This window comes from Martes martes (assembly GCF_963455335.1).
Source record: "Martes martes genome assembly, chromosome: 10".
In the NCBI taxonomy this organism is placed as follows: Eukaryota; Metazoa; Chordata; class Mammalia; order Carnivora; family Mustelidae; genus Martes; species Martes martes.
Genome location: NC_137898.1, coordinates 15,398,896 through 15,419,815, shown reverse-complemented (window position 1 = coordinate 15,419,815; position 20,920 = coordinate 15,398,896). Strand labels below are relative to the sequence as shown.

General features: G+C 36.2%; 1 protein-coding gene across 1 annotated transcript; it reads left to right on the top strand.

Annotated features, from left to right (window-relative positions):
• Nucleotides 1-13,017: 13,017 nt before the first annotated feature.
• On the top strand, nt 13,018-14,010 carry LOC308350725 (olfactory receptor 5T1-like; the record flags this gene model as incomplete). The annotated part of the gene is made up of 1 exon (XM_080816233.1): nt 13,018-14,010. The coding sequence occupies one exon, from the start codon at nt 13,018-13,020 to the stop codon at nt 14,008-14,010; it is 993 nt and encodes a 330-aa protein (XP_080672359.1).
• Between the last annotated feature and the right edge of the window lie 6,910 nt (nt 14,011-20,920).

The following is a 20,920-nucleotide window of genomic DNA, read 5'->3' as shown; positions in this document are numbered from 1 at the left end:
CTGTGAAAATAATAAAATTAGCCATTTATCTTTTGAGGGCTGCTTTCCAGTTTGTTTTATTTTTAATTTCTAATGGAATAAAGGGACTTGGGGGAATTAGCCCATACAATTCTATTGTTTACTAATTTCCAACTTTTTACATCCTGGGCCCTAAGAACACCACTGAAGTCTAATGGAGAATACATGCTAAATTCTAAATATATCAACATCTTTGATATTTAAGGCTAGGTTTGAATTTGGATGAAAGTGGTATGTTCTAGAATTATTAATTTTGAATTTTTGTATGCTTGTGTGTAGACCAAATTAGTCCATTTATTTCTTCATATTAACAAACAGAATCCTGAGGCAGAAACTTTTACATCACATTTTCTCCGTGGTATATTACCATCATATTTCAAATTATTATTTTTTTTTTTGTAATTTCTCCACTCTTCCAAGTAGAAGGCATGCCTTTCTTTCCACATGGTACAGCTGTAGCTGTTACTATTCATGCATACATGTTATTTGAAACCATCTGTTTTCATTTATTTATCAAAATAAAAGAAACAACATGGTCATTAGTTATTACAATACAAGATTTTTTATTTATCTTATTCAAAGATAGAGTAAATGTTTGAGTGTTTTTTGAGCTATTGATTATTTAACTAATAATGACAATATTAAAGGAATTACATTGATGATATGATTTCTAAAACTCTGCCTAGTAAATTTACCTTCCAGTGACTTGCTACCTGCTATTGGCCATTTTCATCTAACAATTTTCATTTTAATAATAAGTCAGAATGGAAAAACATAAAAATCACAATGGAATGCTACAAAGTAGTTTAAAATATCATTATTAGTTTCCAGAAATACCAAAGACAGAGAATATATATTTTAGCTAGAGAGTCAACAAGTGTATTTTGATCATGAGTAATTAATAAGACCTACAGAGACTCAATAATCTCATGTGTTGAGATATAGGTGGACAATATGGAAATTTAAACAAGAAAGACAATTACATTATACCATTAAACAATATCTGAGAAAACAAAGGACAAAAGTGATTTTAACTAAGTGACCATTGTGTTGGCCAAGAACGTGCAATAAGATCTCTCATGTAGTCTAAACTGATCTTGAATTCTACGTTGGTGTCTTCCATGGTACATTAGAGGTGGAAGTCCTTAAGCTCAAACAGTGGTATGACTAACCTAAAAACTCTTCAAGGTTCATGAGCATTCTGGGAGGGTAATGGATACATAGATTTCCAAGAAGGAAAAGAAAATTAAAGATTTTATTAGGAAAAACTTTAAAAACAAAATCTTCATGGTAACCTGGACAATGGGGCCCAGTTCTATCTTTTTTAGAAATTATGGCACCATTGTCCATCAGCATAAGGATATAGACAACCAAATCCTGTGGATTATCACTGTAAAATCTCTCCTGAAAGTTCCTTGAAGGTCATTCCATTACACTTTCTGAAAACAACCCAGGATAAAGAAACTATACGCCATTCAGCAAAGGCTCTGGAACATTGGCTATTGTGGAGACAGACTCCAAGCTTTGCCATATGACCTTACTTTCTTAATTGACTGCACTTTTTGACAATCCTATTGTACTTTTCCATGCTGTTTTTTGTTTAGTAGCACTTTTTTTTTTTTTTTTTAAGATTTTATTTATTTATTTGACAGAGAGAGAGATCACAAGTAGGCAGAGAGGCATGCGGGGGTGGGGGGAGCAGGCTCCCCGATGAGCAGAGAGCCTGATGTGGGACTCCATCCCAGGACTCTGAGATCATGACCTGAGCGGTAGGCAGAGGTTTAACCCACTGAGCCACCCAGGTGCCCCCAGTAGCACTTTTCCATCAAGTGTCTTTTCACATATATTTTCAGCCACCAATTTCAGGCCTTCATTCCCCTGTCCTCACGTGTTGACCTTGAGCTTAAATGCCCCTATTATTCAGCTCAAATTATTAGATTTTTTTTAATTGTTAGAACTGTTATCTCATGAAAACATCTTTTAGAAGGCTTCTAGGTGGAAAACATAAGAAGGTTTTATACAAAAATATTAACTAGAGAACACTGATTCAGATAAAAAACACCAATGGCGGTCGACCTTGGGGAAACAGGGATATCCAGAAATGTGTTCACTGCCAGTGGTCTGTATGTCTGTGGGTGCAGGGAGGATAGATGTCCACATCTGGTTTAACCCTCTACAATGTGCACCCTCCATTGTCTTTGTTGGTCCTCCAGACATACTCCCTCATCAGCATTTCTAAACTCATCATTCTTTAAAGATAAGGATATTGGACCTCACAAAATGTGGGTCATTGACCCGTTGCACATGTTTGTAACTGCAAACATGTTTTTTTTTTTCTTTTTTTTTTTCATCTTTGACTCTTTTCTCCATGATTTATCATTTGTGCAATGTTAAATAATCATTTAAACTTTCTAAATGTTGCTTCTTCATTTGTGAGAAATGAATGGGAGACTATTGATAACATTATTACCTATCAAATTTAAGCTGATTACTTGTTAGTTGGGATTAAATAATTACAACTAGGATTATATTTTGTTCTTTGACTGTATTCTCCAGGGTCACGGTGCATTGCCAGCAGAATTTCCTGTCATAGAGTTATTGCATCCTCCTGTTGGTCATCACTCTTTTCCACTCATCCCTTTCTCAGGGCCAGGATTAGTGAGGAGAAGGAGGCTCTGGAGGGTGATTTTATGGGGGAAGGGGAGTGCAATCATGCTCACGTCTGCTCTTGAGCCTGTACAGATCTATCTCCATGTGAGCCCCTCCTTGACTGTTGCACGCCCATGTCTTTTGGCTGACCACAAGGTCCACCCAGCCTGTCCCTCATCTCTCCATCTTGATGGGATTGGACATGGTTCATGAAACTTAGCACCTGTGCAAGGTCATAGGTAAGGAGTACAGTCCTCCACTGGTGGACGGAACTGAAGCCTGGCCCCTCCACTGCTAGTCTGTGACTGGTACAAGTGACTCTGTTCTCTCAGTCCAAAGTGATCCTGCTGCTCTTCCAATGCTTTGGGTCATTATGTGAATTAAATCATTTAATATACGCAAAATCTGGAAGAAGCCTTGGCATTTATAAAAGTTAACACAAGTGTTGGTTATGATCATTATAACCAAAAACTAGGTTTTATTCTTCTGCATTATACTCAGAGTTCCACACAACTTGGAAAAATGCCCTGTAAATAACTTTTCTTTGTGTCACACAATTATTAGAGAAATGCAGTGAGATTTTAAAGCAATCACTGAATGTTATAAACATCCCCAACAATTAAACACTCAAGTTGCAAATTCTCCTGAATTCTCTTCCAATATATATTGTTTTGGAACTATTAACCTTGCCTACAAAACTTGCATAACTGTTCAAGATTTAGTGTTGCAGTTTGCTAAATTCCTTTTGTTTTCCTTTCTTTAACCACCACTAAATTATCTGATGGGAAGGACTGTAATCTCTTTCCTATAGGGATACATACAGATCAATCAATCAATCAATCAATAAAAGAAATACGATATATGTATCACGGCGCTCAATATTTGATTCTACAATGAACTGAGGATGTAGATTCTATTTAAGAATCATCACTCTTAAAAGGGATAAAAGGATTAGTGCAAGAAAGAATGAAGTCTAATGTTTGTCCAATGCTTTAAAGAATGGTAGCATTTAGTTTAAATTATTTCAATGTAACAGCCTCCAGTGCTGAATAAAATATAATTTCTAGTTGGACAAACCCTACTTTCTCACACTTAAATCATCAAGGTAAAAACACGAACCGTGTAAGATGTGCATAGGCTACTCTCCTGAGGGAACAGAGTAGAAAGAGCAAATATTTACTCTGTGTCTCTCACAAAATTATCCATATTATTCTCCTTTCCTATAAATGCTTAATTATTTACTCATCAATAAAAAAATAAAAATGTTCTAATATAGCTATCTTTTAAATTCAAGCTTCTATTCTTTGGAAATATCCAAATGATTGAGGGACTGGGCAATATTATTCTAAATCAGTTCGATATTTGCCATATTAACATCTCTACTGGCTTTACTTATGTTTGTATATTTACTATTGATGAGCAAATGAAACCCTGTAATTAATTATAAGATCATTTTTTCTTTATTTTGAAGAATAAAATATTCCTTGGATTCCCATAAAACTGTGATTGTATTAGCTGAATTATTTTATTTTAAAATCTTTTAGTAAGTGTCATGAAGACTAAAATTAAGAAATAAATGTGTATTCATTACCAGGTCTTGGCTCAAAATTAAGTTTGACTCTATTATGTGTTTACCATACTTAAAGAAAAATATTAGTTATTCAAGTTTTGAGTATTTCAAAGAGATTTAATATCACTATTTAATATTATTATTAAACGATAAATTATATTTAATATCAGAAATCTGTACGACTTGCTTTAATATGACACATTTGCAATATATGTTAAATATTAATTTTTTAACTTAAACATATTATGACTGAAGCTTCCAAGAGTTTGAAATAGTTCATGTTTACCTTTCTTAGGTGGGATGATGCTGATTTTTTTCTCACTGTAGAGGATTTTAATATTCATATTTACTTTAGATGATATCACTTAGTCCATCAAAGACATTCAACTATAAATTATTCTTTCCAAAATTGTTCTATAAATTGTTCTATAATTGTTCTTTCCAAAATTGTTCTATAAATTGTTCTTTCCAAAAATAAAGTGCTCTTTAAATAAAAGATAGTCGTCTTTACACTATGGGTTCTCTCCAACCAGACATGCTTAAATCTCTAATTACAAGTATCATTTTGAAATTCTGTGATTTGTTGCATTTTTTTCCAGATAGCTCTCACTCTACCCAGAACACTTTCTCTTCAGCCTCTCCATGGAATAAGGCACTGCGTGCATTATTTGTTATTTGTTATTACTGTGTGCATCTTATTTGTTACTACGAATAGAGTACTGAGCAATATCATTTAAGACCATCCAGAATTGATATACATCCAATTCATCCACTTTTATGAACACTCCATATAGAGCTTATTTCTGTTAGACTCACTCCCATCACACTTTCCTACACCATTTTTTTTCTTACTCTTCTCTATATTCAGAGTTCTGCCTGTGTAATCGTTGTAAATGTCCTGATGACAAAAAATATTTTAACCTGTTATTTTATGACTTCTTCATGAGCACCAAGGCAGCCTGAGAGCTAGCTGATGGATTTCATTGAAGATTCTGGAATATGTTTTGTGTATACGTGCATTTATCTCCTATGACAATTGTAGTAAGTATAACAATTTTTACTCTGCCTTTCTTCCCCTTTTACACCTGCATTTAATTTATTTTTTCTTTTTTAAAAACTGAATCACATGTAGGATTCTGTTGTCTAGATGAAAGTGTCATTGGTGAGATAAATGAGATGCATAATGCCAGTTACAATGGGAAAATGTTTTGTAATCTTTGATTACCCAAAACAAATTAAACACCGCTAAATACTGCAAATACAGTTTTTATGCACATGATTGTATTTGATTTATTTCATTATTGTATATAATCTTAACAATGTGTTTCTTTTAATTTAACTGGTTTTCCCCAATAGAACATAAGTTACACAAAACTGGATTTTTGTCAAGCCATTTTGTACATTGTAGATTAGCCCCATCACCACCTGAGTCCCCCTGAGTGACCACAGTCAGTGCCACATGAGATAGAACGATCACCAGCTGTCCCCTGCCTTAATTCCTAACCTCTACATTTATGAGATACAATAAAGTGATAATACTCTAAATCAAAAAGTCTGTCTTGTCTTTTTGTTTGTTTGTTTGTTTGTTTGTTTTTATGCAGCAGTGGAATGCTGGAACAGAGGCATTCCATAACTGTTATAAAACCAACTTTCTTGGTGAATCATTTCTTCCATTATTTCTCTAGATTGGCACCATCTATAGACATTTGATCATCAGTTACTATTAACATTCTGAGCTCTGAAATCATGGTCTTAATTCATTGGTGTTGTATTTGTAAAATGATATTGGAACCATATCTATTTAGATTACAAAAGAACGAACTAGGTAAGTTAGGGTCTATCAAAGATAAATTAGTTCCTGCAAGCATTATGTTAAAGAAGAGAGAGATTAAAAAAATGCCTCACTCATCACTTAATCCAGTATGATTGAAAATGGATCCAAATGAGTTGGCAGTAGTTAGTGGGAAACATCTGAAGGAAAACAAACAAAACTTGGCTTCCTTAATGGGAACATCTTGCCACTTTTGGGGGGCAGTGTAATAATGCTCCTTCCAGATGTCATCTTTCTCAACCAGAAAGACTTGGCAAAATGATGCAGTGAATGTTTCTAGCACAATTATTTTAATTTCTATTAATATTATCCACCAAAAGAATTAATAAAGTCAAAAAATTTTAGAGAATAGGTGATTCTATATTTGAGCAATAAAAAAAAATTGTCTCGTTATTTCTCTGAAACAAACAAGGATGTGTTCATGTTTTTGCATTAGTAAAAGGCATAAAATTCTGGGGATATCAATATATGATTCTGCCATATATTCAAATCATTTCTACAAATGGAAAATAAGGTTAACAGAAGAGCAGAACAGAAAGATAAAAAAAAAAAATTCTGAGCTTGTTCAGATAACTAGTTCTAATTTCTCCTAATGGTTATCCACCTCCACTAGTTTAAAATATAGGGGGTGGAAAACTTAAATAATGCGTTTCCATACCGAAAGCTTCTCAAATAACATTTTCGTTAAGGTTTTATTGTCCATCTGTTCTTAGATTAATTATAGGTTAAATTTTAAATCAGAAAGAGGCAACCTCCATCTTTTGAATGGGTAGAACTTCTAAAAATATAAGCTAGAATCATTCAAGAAGTTATTCTCCAAAGGCTTACCATACAATATTCTTTATGAGTTGATGTCTTTTTGGAAGCAAATATAAAGTACTTGACAGAGGGGAAGCAACAATGATATCCACAATAATTTTTCTTAGGGAAATAGTATTGGGACATCAACTATTAAATAAGAAAGATGAATTACCAGTGAATTTTTTGTTGGGGAGAATAGACTAGCTCACCTAATATGAGATTTGATGAAAAAAAATTAGTTTCTTATGGGCAGCAGAAATACTGTGAATATAGCAGAAATTCCAGCACAAAGCAACAAGCTCCGGTATGAATAAGGATAATGGATGTACACAGTTTTCCCACTCACTCGTTGACGGATATTTGGATCATTTCTAGTATTGGAATAAATTGAATAAAGCTGTTATAAATGTTGCAATAAGGACTTTGTGTGAACATGTGTTTTCTTTTGTCTTGGGTATGTAACCCAAGTGAGATTTCTGGGATATGTGGTAAGTGTATTTTCACTTTGTAGGAAACCATCAGATTGTTTTTCTAAAATGGCTGCACCACTTTGCTTCTTAGTAGCAAGGAGTGAGGGCTCCATTTGCTCTGCATCCTTGTGAGTATTTCTATTGTCATTTACTATTTATGCTTTAACAATTCTAGTCCTTCTAATGGGTGCATGAGACCATATTGAGGGTTTAAGTGATATTTCCCTAATCTCAAGTGCTACTGAACAATTTCTCATGCACTTAGTTGACATCTGTTTATCTTCTATGATGATGTGTTTATGTCCATTTTTATTGTTTATTTTTCTTTTATTTTCACATGATTGAGTTATTAGTATCTTTAAATCTTTTGGATATATCCAGATATATACCCGCTCTTTATCAGGTAGCTGTCTAGCAAATGTTTTGTACAAGTATGTGGCTGGCTCACGCCCACGACAGTGTCTTCTACTAAGCTAAGATTTTAATTACAATGGACAGTTTATCATTTTTATTTTCTCCTATGATTAATAACTTTTGTGTTTTATATACAGATTTGTGGCTAACCCATGGTCACACAAATATCTTTTCCTCTCTCTACAAATGTTATAAGGTAAGGTTTTATATTAAGGTCTAAGATCCATTTTGAGATGAGGTTTTTTATATGGTGCAAGGAATGAGTCACTGTCTCCTTTTTTGTGCTGTAAGATTATTCTTCATATTCAACATCATTTTTTTAAAGACTATCTTTTCTCCATGGATTTCCTTAGAAACTGTCAAAAATTAATTGATTATATTCTGTGAATGAAATTCTGAAGACTATTGCCTTCCACTTATCTAGATGGCTATCTTTTCACCCATGCCATACTCTTTATTATTTCAGCTTTGTAGTAAATCTTGATGAACTCGTGTGAATCCTTGTAACACTATCGTACTTTTACAAATTGTTTTGAATATCCTTATTTCCTTTGAAATTACGTATGAATTACCCTGTCAACTTCTGCAGAATGGTTATTGATTTTATTCATTTTAATTAGAATTACATTGAATGTGTGGATAATTTGGAATTGCATTTAATGAATAGATCCTTTGTTCATAATTGGAGTGGCTACAAATACCATCTTCTCAGCTGGGATGCCTATGAATTTTTTCTTCATTCCTTCCTCCCTCTCTTCCTCTCCCCCTCCTTTCTTTCTTTCCTTCCCTTTGCTTTCCTTTCCTTCTTTCTTTTTTTTCTTTCCTTCTCTTTTCTTTTCTTCCTTCCCTGCTTCCTTCCTTCTTTCTTCCTATCCTTCCTTCTTTCTCTTCCTTCCATCCTTCTTCCTTCCTCTCTGTCTTCCTTTCTTTCTTCTCTCTCTCCCCTCTTTTTTCCTCCCTTTGTCTCTTCCTCTCTTTCTTCTTTTTCACCCGATTCTATGGCCAATATTCTTTAACTACTAATTTAGAATCTCTGAGTGTACAGTTCAGGCATCCATGTATTGTTTACAATTTCAAAAAATTAAATATATAAGTAGGTACTAATATATAGATTAGTATATGGGATTAGTATACATATCTCATATATATAAGACATGTTGTGCTGCATTAGATTTCTATTCCAGCCCTATGCATTTTTTTTTTTTAACTAAGGATCAGGTTATTCCAGAGGCCAAACTGCACCATATAACCATTTTTCTCATGTAGTTAATTAACCCAGAACTAGTCACTTATTCATTATGGAAAAGAATTAAGTCATCTTGTTACTTCTCTGTCCCAGAAGAGAACTATTGTGTTTTGTCCTCGGGGCATTGTTGTGGACTTCAAGAAAAGCTTGGGAACCTGGCATACAAGTCCAAAAGCTTAATATTTATAGAGAACCTTAGCCGAGTGAGCAGTTCATTTCCACAGGTAAGAGGAAAGGATTTTCATCACTTATAAAATATTTTAGAGGCTATGACCTTAAATGTCAAACTAGATTCTACATTTTAAATTTAGATCTGAGATAGAAAGTTCTAGTCAACTCACTGTTGAATTAAGAATTGAAGGAGGGTATTCCAGGGAACATAGTAGGCGAAATAGGAAATATTTCCATTATACTCAGGTCACTAGAGTTATAAATTAGAAAATCACTCTAATTTCTTTGATGGGAGGTAACAGTGAGAATGAAGATAGTAGAAATAAATGGCTATATTTAAAATTTGGGAAATTTATTAACTGGGAAAATTAATTATCAGCCAGCCATTGAGAATATGCCATTTGGGGTTCAAAAATCACCTTAAAATTTATGTTATTAGTTAGCTAATTGATCTACAAACCACTGCAGATTTTTATTTCATGTGCTTTAACATCATAGTGTACTCAAGCTTGGTGATTTCTTAATGAAATTCAAATACACGTAGATGTTATATTGTATTGATTCTAGGAGATAGCGTTTCCAGAATTAGAACATGTCACAATGAGTCTGCAAAATGGACAAGTGGAAGTAGCTTAAAATGTGTGACAGAGACTCCTGGACTTTTATCCTCCTTCTGTTAGTAATTTATTGTGTGGGTTACGTCAATTTACAGTTCTCGCTGGTCCATAGTGTTCTCATCTATAAAAGGATCCAAATTATTTAGTTTGTAGGTTGCACAAGATGAAATACACAAAATCCCTAACCTCTCTTGACCACTTTATAATTTGTGGTAGTTGCCATCATAGTTTGGTTTCTTCTCAAGCTTAGTGTTTATAGTAGAGTTCTCATGGGTGTCCATACAGTCTGTTTCTAGCTGTGTTAGGGCTGAGGAACTCATTTGACTTTAGTTTGGGATCTATATTTTTGCCTTTCAAGCTTCTGTCTCTCAAAGCAAAATCAGGTAGGTATAAAAACAATCAGTTTTAATTTCTTTAAATATTAGGTGACAGAAAGGCCTGTTTAGACCCATCTAGGATGAAATAAATGAACCTCGTGTTTTGTGTCTACATAATTGCTCTAATAGGACATTATTTGGAATAACATTTACCTTCATTCATAAACTACATTCCTGTCCTACACATAGGATCAGATGTCATGAGTTATGGGAAATTATTATGGATAAAATGATGAGGAGGATTTAAATAAACATACTATTATTTTATAGAAATGCCCAAAGTCAGAATGCAGTGTCCTAGGTGCATTTTTAAGATGTCTGATACCATAGAATATTGGGATTCACTGGATTTGGTCTCATGAGAATGGTATTTTAATATGTAAGTGTCGTATAACACGCATATGCCTACTAAAGAAGAAACACTTGGGATCCTTTCATTGCTCAATGCTTGGATGAAAAATTGATTTTATAACTCCCTGTTTATTTTGTTGTAGTTAAATAAAACTTGGAAGTAATATATCATATGTATGCATCCCTCACATATAACAAACCCTTTACTAAAACATATTTCAGTGCATGTCATATAAAGCACTCTGCAATCACATGATATTCATGTAGCTGAACAAGACATGCACAAAAATTTTGTCCATCTTAATTAGTCTTTGGTTAGGAGGATAAAGTTAGTAATCCCAGGTCATATTAGGTGCTAAAGCTGAGACTCTATTACAGAGTTTGAGACTCGAAGTGTAATGTTCTTTATCTTTCACAGGTGTGCTACCTGAGACACATCAGTTAAGTAAAGGTTAGAATTATATTGAGGCTGGAATTTCCCATATGTATGTTAGTCAACATGTATTTTTTAAGGGATTCCTTTAGTAGACCACCTATTAGTCCATTTTTTAAAATTTGCTTGTATATTTTAATTTCTTTTCACTCTGCTTCTTTCTATCTCCTTGATTCCTATTTTGTATCTGATTCTCCTTAGTAAATTTTTTTTTTATGCAATGCATGGATTCTGGAAAGAGAAAGAGAAAACAAAAAACTTGTTTAAATATAAATGTATGTTTTGATGGTCAAACGATACATTACTGCATTTTAGTGTTGGTAGTTGATGGTTTTACAAGATATTTCATTCACATAACCATTTACACTAAGCTAAATTTTTTATAAAGCATTTGTGTGTACCTGTGTTCTCATGAGTAAAGTATGAATTCTCTGAATTGACACAGATGTCAATATTTAGCTTAATTACATTTTTTTTTTTTTGCTCTGTAATTCTCTAAGGATCAGATAGACTTTTTTTGTTTGTTTGTTTGTTTGGTAACCCCACATTTAAAAAGCTATTTGTTCTATATATCCAGAAGAATTTCTCCATGAATCTGGGAGGAATCTTGGAGAGAAAATAAAGAAATGTGGATTTCTTCTCCTTCTAATAATAGTTTTAAGCTGATTTGCGCATTCTTTCCCTGATGTACGGTGTCTCAATATTACAAAAATAAAGTATGTTTCATGTTAGGAATATAAATCATTGCTACTCACTGAATTCAACCCAGTCCTATGCACTACAGATTTGTCACTCCTTTATAAATATTGGTCTTTGACATGCTGTGGAAAAACAGGATTCACCATGCTAAAGTCTTGCTTCTAAATATGGTAGGTGCAATATTTAATTATGTTTCAGGGTCGGAGGCTTTCAGTTCAGATACTAGTGACACCTCAACATTCTGTTATACACTTTCCTTTCTTCATGCTCCACTGAGTAAGAGACAGTCTGACAGCACAGAAAGAACAATAATTATTAGACTATGTTGTGGCTTACACAAGGATTTTATTGTTTTAGTGATCACTTCTATAAGCAGTTTTATGAAATTTATTTTATAGTAAATATAGAAAGTCTGTAAGCAACTGTAACCTAGAAGAGGAGTGACCATGAATTATCTTTCACAGAAATGAACCTGAAAATACACCAAGGACTTTTCAGGGACGATGACTATATGTGCAGAGAAAAATCTTGAATTAATACAAAGTTAAAATTTGAAAAACAATAACAGTAAAATAAGCAGTGACAATAATAAACAGGTCAAGCAGGGGCAACTTACTGTTGTGTGTTTCAGAAAGCGAGACTGGAAAACACACAAAAAAACATTGCTCTGTTTTTGTTTGCAAACAAGGTACTTCCAGTTTCAAAAGGTCTTTGGTTCTGCCCATCACTGTTCTCAAGAAATACTAATGAAATGACACAATAGCCAGAAAACAGGACAGAAAACACTTTGGTTGGAAAATGTTGCCCCATATGACACACTGAAAAGTAAGTCTCTTTTCCTAGCAATCTGGAAAATTTGGAAATTAAATGATTTTCACATTGATTTTTCATGTAAACCCAATCCAATCTTGTGACGTAAGTGTATTTGCTCCCATTTTACCCATTACGGACATTAAGGAAAGGCATTCCATGCACCGTGGACTATCTAGGATTAGTACTCAGATGTCTATTTTCTATCACATATTTTTGTATTCAAAAACTCCTATATTTAAGTGTCTTTCTGAATGTGAAGATGATGTAATATGAAAACAAGAGGTACTAAATTTAACGGAAAGTGAACTGGAAGTTCTATCACGTAAGGTGCCACTATTTTTCACACAGCAAATTTAGCCAACAATGACATCAAATAATGTATTTAATCTGTTTGTACAGGGTAACGCATCCACTTGGACCACATTTTTTCATCTCTGCCTATCCCTTCGGGACCAAAGGTATCCATACGACCTTGTAAGAGACAGATATGAGGATATGACTGAGTAGATGATATATTCAAAAAAAATTGTCTTTAAAACCTGTAAATAAAAATCGAAATGTCGGCGGTGCCGTCAGATTTACATTTTTACAGGATTCAGATGGAAAATGTGACTCAAGTCACCACATTTATTTTGATGGGCTTCACAGATGATTTTAAGCTGCAAGTTTTCCTATTTTTACTATTCCTAGCAATCTATCTTTTCACTCTGGTAGGAAATTTGGGAATGGTGATACTGGTCATTGGGGATTCGCGGCTCCACAACCCCATGTACTATTTTCTGAGCGTGTTATCCTTCCTGGATGCCTGCTATTCCTCAGCTGTTACCCCCAAAATGTTGGTCAATTTCTTATCAGAGGATAAAACCATTTCATTCCTTGGATGCGCAGCAGAGATGTTTCTCTTTATTACTTTCGGGACCACGGAATGCTTTATCTTAGCTGCAATGGCGTATGATCGCTACGAGGCAATCTACAACCCTCTCCTGTATTCTGTTAGAATGTCCCCCAGAGTCTACGTGCCACTCATAATTTCCTGCTATGTTGCTGGTATCCTGCATGGTACTTTACACACTGTGGCTACTTTTACTCTATCCTTCTGTGCATCCAATGAAATTAAGCATGTCTTTTGTGACATCCCTCCTCTTCTTGCCATTTCTTGTTCTGACACCCACCTAAACCAGCTTCTGGTCTTCTACTTTGCCGGATCTATTGAGATATCCACGATCGTGATAGTCCTGGTCTCTTATGGTTTCATTCTGTTGGCCATTCTGAGGATGCATTCTGCTGAAGGGAGGCGGAAGGTCTTCTCTACATGTGGCTCTCACCTAACTGGAGTGTCAATTTTCCATGGTACGGTTCTCTTCATGTACGTGAGACCTAATTCCAGCTATGCCTTGGATCATGATATGATAGTATCAGTATTTTACACAATTGTGATTCCCATGCTGAATCCCATCATCTATAGTCTGAGGAACAAAGATGTGAAAGACGCAATGAAAAGAGTATTTGGTAAGAACTGGTTTGCCAATAAAGTATGCTTTTCATGCTAAACATCAAATTGAAAGAAATTAAGACTGATGTAATTGTCTTCATCTGAAAACACTATGAGTACATTGTTTCGTTTTCATTTATTAGTGTCTTTCTATTCTACTTGGACATTTTTAACTAACGATCAGAGTCAACTCACTGCCAATGGGGTTTTTACACATGCAGAAACTGTCATCCATTTGCTTCTCTGGACTGAATAAAGGGAAACCCATTTAGGACGGAGTGAGGAGGCCAGGAAGAGGAGCGTTACATGCTACCGCTTGTGGTCAGCAACAGAACAAATGGGAAGAGTTGGATCTTGTATTCCCAGCAGAAAGAATTCTGCCCTATACCAACCCTAGCAAGAGGGAGAGAGGTTTCCTCCTCCCCTGCAACAGCCAAGCCGGTGAGAGACTGTCACAACCCAGCCAATGCAAAACCACTATTCTTGGAAATCTCAATTTAGTCCAATAGACTTTTGCTTATAACAATCCTTCGCACCTCCCGCCTTCCTCTATAAAAGAACAACTCCCCTCTTTCATGATCTGGGTTTGCCAATGTTTTTACATAGCCTGCATGGCCCAAAGAGCAATTCTCTGTTACTCTTGAATACACCCATTTTATAAAGTAATCAGCTGTTTTATTTTTAAGGTTAGCTCTCCTTAATTATATATGCACATAAACATGCATGCACATAAAATATCATGCTGATGCTGGTTGTATTGGTTTGCTGGGGCCACCATAACAAAGGTACCACAGACTGGTTGCTTAAACAACAAATTTTTATTTTCTCTCTCTTCAGGATACGAGAAGGTGATGCCAGGGTTGATTTCTCCTGATACCTCCCTTCTACATTTGTAGATGGCAGTCTTCATCCTTTGTCCTTAAGTGATCTTCTTTCTCATGTCAGTGTCTTAATCTCTTCTTCTTACGAATTAAATAGTCATATTGGATACAACATCATTTGAAGCTAATTACCCCTCAAAGACCCTATCTCCATATACACTTATATTCTGAAGTACTAGGGGATAAGATTTCAACATACATTTACTGGGTTTATTTACAGGCACATATACCCATAGACATGCATGGAGTCACATACGCATGTCCTCTCTACCTTGGATTATATAGTATTATCTTTCATCTCCATGTAACTCAAATTGGATAGGCACCCATAGTTGCAAGTATAAGTAAACATTATACTTTTATCTAACTTGTGCAAATATCACTTCATTCATAGCAAAACCACCACTCACATAATCCCAATTCATTTTTCAAGGAGTCATTCGCATCTGGTTCCAGATCAAACGCTCTGCTCTAACCTTGAGCGTGGGCAGCAATCTGATCCCAGCCTGACTCTGGGTCCACAGAGAGTTTGTTCAAGTGCCTGGTGTCATTACCGGATTCCTTGTGAGAATGCATTTCTCCCACTTTTATTATTTCATTCAGAGCATGGATATTGAATGAACTTTTACTTCTACATAGAACACAGAGACCAGGCGGTAGCATTAGTCAAAATTATACTTAAACTCAAGAATAACAAAAGACAGGCACAATTCAGGGTAAGATATAACCAGATGGCAGATTTGGGTCATGACACAACTAAGCCCCAACCCATCTTGACAGATATCTCTACATGCTTGGTTCAGACTCAGCTTTGGCCCTTTTTTTTTTTTTTTAAGATTTTATTTATTTATTTGACAAACAGAGATCACAAGTAGGCAGAGAGGCAGGCAGAGAGAGAGGAGTAAGCAGGATCTCCATGGAGCAGAGAGCCTGATGGGGGGCTCGATCCCAGGGCCCTGGGATCATTACCTGAGCCGAAGGCAGAAGCTTTAACCCACTGAGGCACCCAGGCGCCCCAGCTTTGGTCTTTTTCCTAGCACCCTGGCATGCCCTTACAGATGGCACCACTCCTCAGTGCCTGGGCCTGAGAACCAAGGCACAGAAGAGAGTCTCTACCATACACATCTTTAGTCCTGCTTTTGACACGCCTTATTTGCACTGTAAGGATAGATCTCCCTCAATGTTGATTATAGACACACCTCGGAGACATTGCAGATTTATTCCAGACCACTGAAATGAAGCGAATATCACAAATAAGCAAGTCAAATGAGTTTTTTTGGGGGGGCGGGGGTTCAGTGCCTCTAAAAGTTATATTTACACTACACTGTATCTTGAGTGTGCAATATCATTTGTCTAAAAAACAATGTTCATCCCTCAAGTTAAAAATACATTATTTCTAAAAAAATATTAACCATCATCTCAACTTTCAACAAGTTATTATCTTTTTGCTGGTGGAGGGTCTCGCCTCAGTGTTGACAGCCGCTGACTGAGTAGGGTGGTGGGTGATGAAGGGGGGGCGCAGCTGTGGCAATATCTTAAAATGAGACAACAATGAAGTTTGCTGCATTGATTGGCTCTTCCTTTCATGAACGATTTCTCTGTAGCAGGTGATGCTGTTTGGTAGCATTTTACCCACAGGGGAAGTTTCCAAATTGGAGTTAATTCTCACAAAAACCTGCTGCTGCTTTATCACCCAAGTTCATGTACTATTCTAAATCCCTTGTTGTCAATTCAACAATCTTTACAGCTTCACCAGGAGTAGCTTCCATTTCCAAAGACCACATTCTTTGTTCATCCACACAAAGCATCTCCTCATTCGTTAGTTTGATCATGAGATTGTTGGAATTTAATCACATGTTCAGGCTGCCCTTCTAATTCTGGCTCTCTTGCTATTTCCACCATAGCTACTTTCCTTCCTTCACTAAAGTCTTGAATCCTGGTACTTCCTGCACTAAAGGCATTGGGGATGGTGAATCCTTTCCAGAAGGTTTTTCAGTTTATTTTGTCCAGATCCATCAGAGCAATCACTCCATATGGCAACTCTATCTTTACAAACAGCACTTCTTAAATAATAAAACTTGAAAGTTGTCGTTCCTACCTGACCCATGAGCTGCAGAATGGATGCTGTGTTAGCAGGCACGAAAACAACACTAATCTTGTCCATCTCCATCAGAGCTCTTGGGTGATCAGATGCATTGGCAATGAGCAGTAATATTTTGAAAGGAATCTTTTTTTCTGAGCAGTAGGTCTCAACGGTGGGCTTAAAGTATTCAGTAAAAACCATGTTGTCAATAGATGTGCTGTCTTCTAGGCTTTGTTGTTCCATTTAAAGAAAGGCAAAGTAGAGTTAGCATGATTCTTAAGGATCTTAGGACTTTCAGAATGGTAAATGAGGGTTGGCTTCAACTTAAAGTCACCAGCTACATTCACCCCTACCAAGAACGGCAGTCTGCTCTTTGAAGCTTTGAAGCCAGGCATTGACCTCTCTCAAGCCATGAAAGTCCTAGATGGCATCTTTGTTCAATGGAAGGCTGTTTCACCTACATTGACAAGCTGTTGCTGAGTGAGGCCATGGTCATTAACATCATAGCTAGATCTTGTGGATTGCTTGCTGCAGCTTCTCTCCCAGCAACTGCCCCTTCACCTTGCACTTCGATGTTATGGAGACGTTTTCTTTCTGAAATCTCAGGAACAAACCTCTACGAGCTTCAGACTTTCCTTCTGCAGCTTCACTTCTCTCAGCCTTCATAGAATTGAGGAGAGTCAGGGTCTTGCTCTGGATGAGGCTTTGGGTTAAGGGAATGTTACGGCTGCTTCGATCGTCTATCCTGACAGCTCAAACGTTCTCCGCGTTGGGAGGAAGGCTCTTCCACTTTTTTATCGTTTAAGCACTTTTAATTTCCTTCAAGAACTTTTCTTCTGCATTTACAACTTAGCTGTTTGGTGCGAGATGCCTACCTGTCAGCCTATCTTGGCATTGACCATGCCTTCCCCCCTGACCTTAATCATTTCTAGCTTGTGCTTTAAAGTGAGAGTTGGGTGACTCCATCTTTCAACACTTAGAGGCCATTGTAGGGTTTTTAATTGACCTAATTCAGTATCGCTGTTTCAGGGGATAGGGATGCCTGAAAGGAGGGTGAGAGACAGGGGCACGGCTGGTCAGTGGAGCAGTCTGAGCACACACAACATTTATTTGATGAAGTTCACTGTTTTATATGCATAGAGTTCACAGCGTCCCCCCAAATGACAAATGTAACATCAAAGACCAGATCACAGAGTCCCATAATATTTGTAATAATAGTGACTAAAATTTGAATATTGCAAGAGTTACAAAATGTGATACAGAGACATGAAGTGGACAAAGGCTACTGGCAAAATGGCTCCAAAAGGCTTGCTCAGTACAGGGTTGCCACAAACCTTCAACTGGTATAAATGCAGTGCCTTGTGAAGCCCAATAAAGCAGAGGACTGAAGGAGAGGTGTGCCTGTGTGGGCAGCTTGGCAGGACACAATGTCCCGAGAGCCCCTGGCTTCTTCACTCCAGAAACATGTTCTAAATGTCGCCTTCATGAGAGGTATTCAAAAATAAATAACCACAACCTCCTGACCTGCTTTGACATATTCCATCAGAAAATTTTCAAGGCCTTCCTCACTTCAAATGCTTCAGATTAGTACCACTTGCTCTGTGGAGTCAGCAGAGATAAAAATGCCTATAAGTTAATGTCCTGTGTCCCCAACAACTTGGCAGTATTTTGCAGCTCAAGAGCTCATCCTCACCTGGGACTCCCCTCTGGTGTGGCTGGTCTCCTCATCCACAAAGTCAGGCTGAAGCTAGAAACCCCACCTTTCTCCATGGCGTTCATAGGACTCGGGAAATCCTCCAGACCACACAAGGGTTTTGCTCTTTTCAATAGCTTTTCTATAATATTCCTATTTCTTTCATCCTTCTCAGACTGGATGTTCCATATGTAGGGTCTAATACAACCACATGGTAAAGCCACACATTTTAGAAAGAAATACAATTCTGTTGTTCCTATATTGACTGAATGCAAAGTTTAGAATACCAGCCCTGTGCACCCCGATACCCATCCTTTCTTCTGCTGCTACAAACATCTTTCAGAATTTTAATATTCCAAACAGGATAGACAACCCCGATCTTATTGGGGGAGGAGGCAGTTCTAGAGGTGACATTGCTAAAAAATAAAAATGAATAATCCCCCTGATACTTGTTTTGGTAGCACTTTCACGTGGAAGTTAAAAACATCTCTAAGATCTATTTTCTTATGATATGTTTCTCTCTTTCTCAGAGATAACGTTTTTTGTTACAATTGAACACTATTATGACCTTGATAATTATTTCTTAATATATGTGTTTTTTTTTCTTTTTTCTATTTTAAGTTGAGGTTTTATGCCAGGGAAAATTGTGGAGAAGTTGTGTTGTGTGTACTCTCTCTTCCTTCTAAAGGACTCTGATGATAAATGCAGCAGGGGATGCAGAAGGTGGAGCGGAGTGAAGGTACTCCGTGTTTTGAAAGGAATATGATGGGGATCCTGGTGGGAGTACCCAAGGGCCTGGAATCATTGGTACCAGAAGTGTACAAAATTCAGGATCGTGTGGAAGAAATGGTTGTGGGAAGAACAGTGTTGTTTTATATTGGTTTTATAAAATTTTGTTTCTTTCTTTTTTACCTTTTAAAAGATTGTATTTATTTATCTGAGAGAAATTGAGAGCGAGCTAGATCACAGAGGGAGAGGAAGAGGGAGAAATAGACTCTGAGTAGAGAGTAGATGAGGGGCTGGATCCTAGGACTCTGAGATCATGACCTTAGCCAAAGGCAGATGCTTAACTGACTAAGCCACTCAGGCACCCCAGATTTTGTTTCTTTAATGTTCAAATTTACTCTTTCTTGTCTTTCTGCACAGTCATTTCTTTGTCATTAAGTCACTATAAAATTTATTTTAATAAGAGGAAGAAGAGGGGGTACCTGGGTGGCTCAGCCCATAAAGTGACTGCCTTCAACACAGGTCATAATCCCCAGAGTCCTGGGATTGAGTCCTGCATGGGGCTCCCTGCTCAGTGAGGAGCCTCCTTTTTCCTCTCCCTCTGCCCTTCTCCCCTGCTTGTGCACGCTCTTTCTCTTCTCCACACAAATAAATAAAATCTTAAAAAGATAAAATGGGAAAATTGAGGAAAAAAAAAGAAAGAAAGAAAGAAGGGAAATTGCCGATTTCTCCTTTAAGAAGGGAGGAAGAGGTAAGGAAAGAAACTTACACAGCCCAGAACAAACATTTTAATAGTTCTACAAAAAAATTGTTTCAATTACTCAAATACTTTTATCTGCCCCCTACTTGTGTCCTCTATGTACATTTATAATCTATATATCTATATAGAATTTACAACCAAGTCTCCTAATTAATATAATAAAATTAAAGGGGATTAGCTAGTATTGCAGACTAAGACTGGATTCTGGAACTGAGATAATGTGTCCTCCCCTTTTCCATATGTGAATTTAGTTTTAGGGAATTAGCTGATGAATCACCAATAAAAATCAACTCTGTAACACATCAACCCTACTCACTGCTGTTAGATTCAAGTCCTTCCTTTCCTTATGTGACGCCACCTGATGATTATAATGCAATTGTTGTTCATGAGTAGATAAAATATCAGTAGTTCAGCTTTTCCTATTAATCATCCTTTCAATCTAACAAAGTTAATTAGATGTCTGTTATTTTTCATAAAGTATGTCGGGACTGGAGATATGAAAATGAATAATCTTCTTGTGAAACAGAAAATGTTGGCCATATTCTGGAATCTTAAAAAGCAGCAGGAACAGCAACTTTTAATAACTTCTATGTGTTATTTTCACTATTTCAATACCTGGAATTAAGTTTGGAATTAATTAATATTTCAAAATAACAATCAAATTTATTTCACAGAAGATAAAAGAATGACAGCACTTTCGTAGAAGAATTAAGAGTCATGGCAAAAATTGGAGAAGCACCAGCATGAGTATATGGGGACTGTGATAAATAAGTAACAGATTTCATAAAGTTATGTTTTTGAGTTATAGTACAATCCATTTCTGAG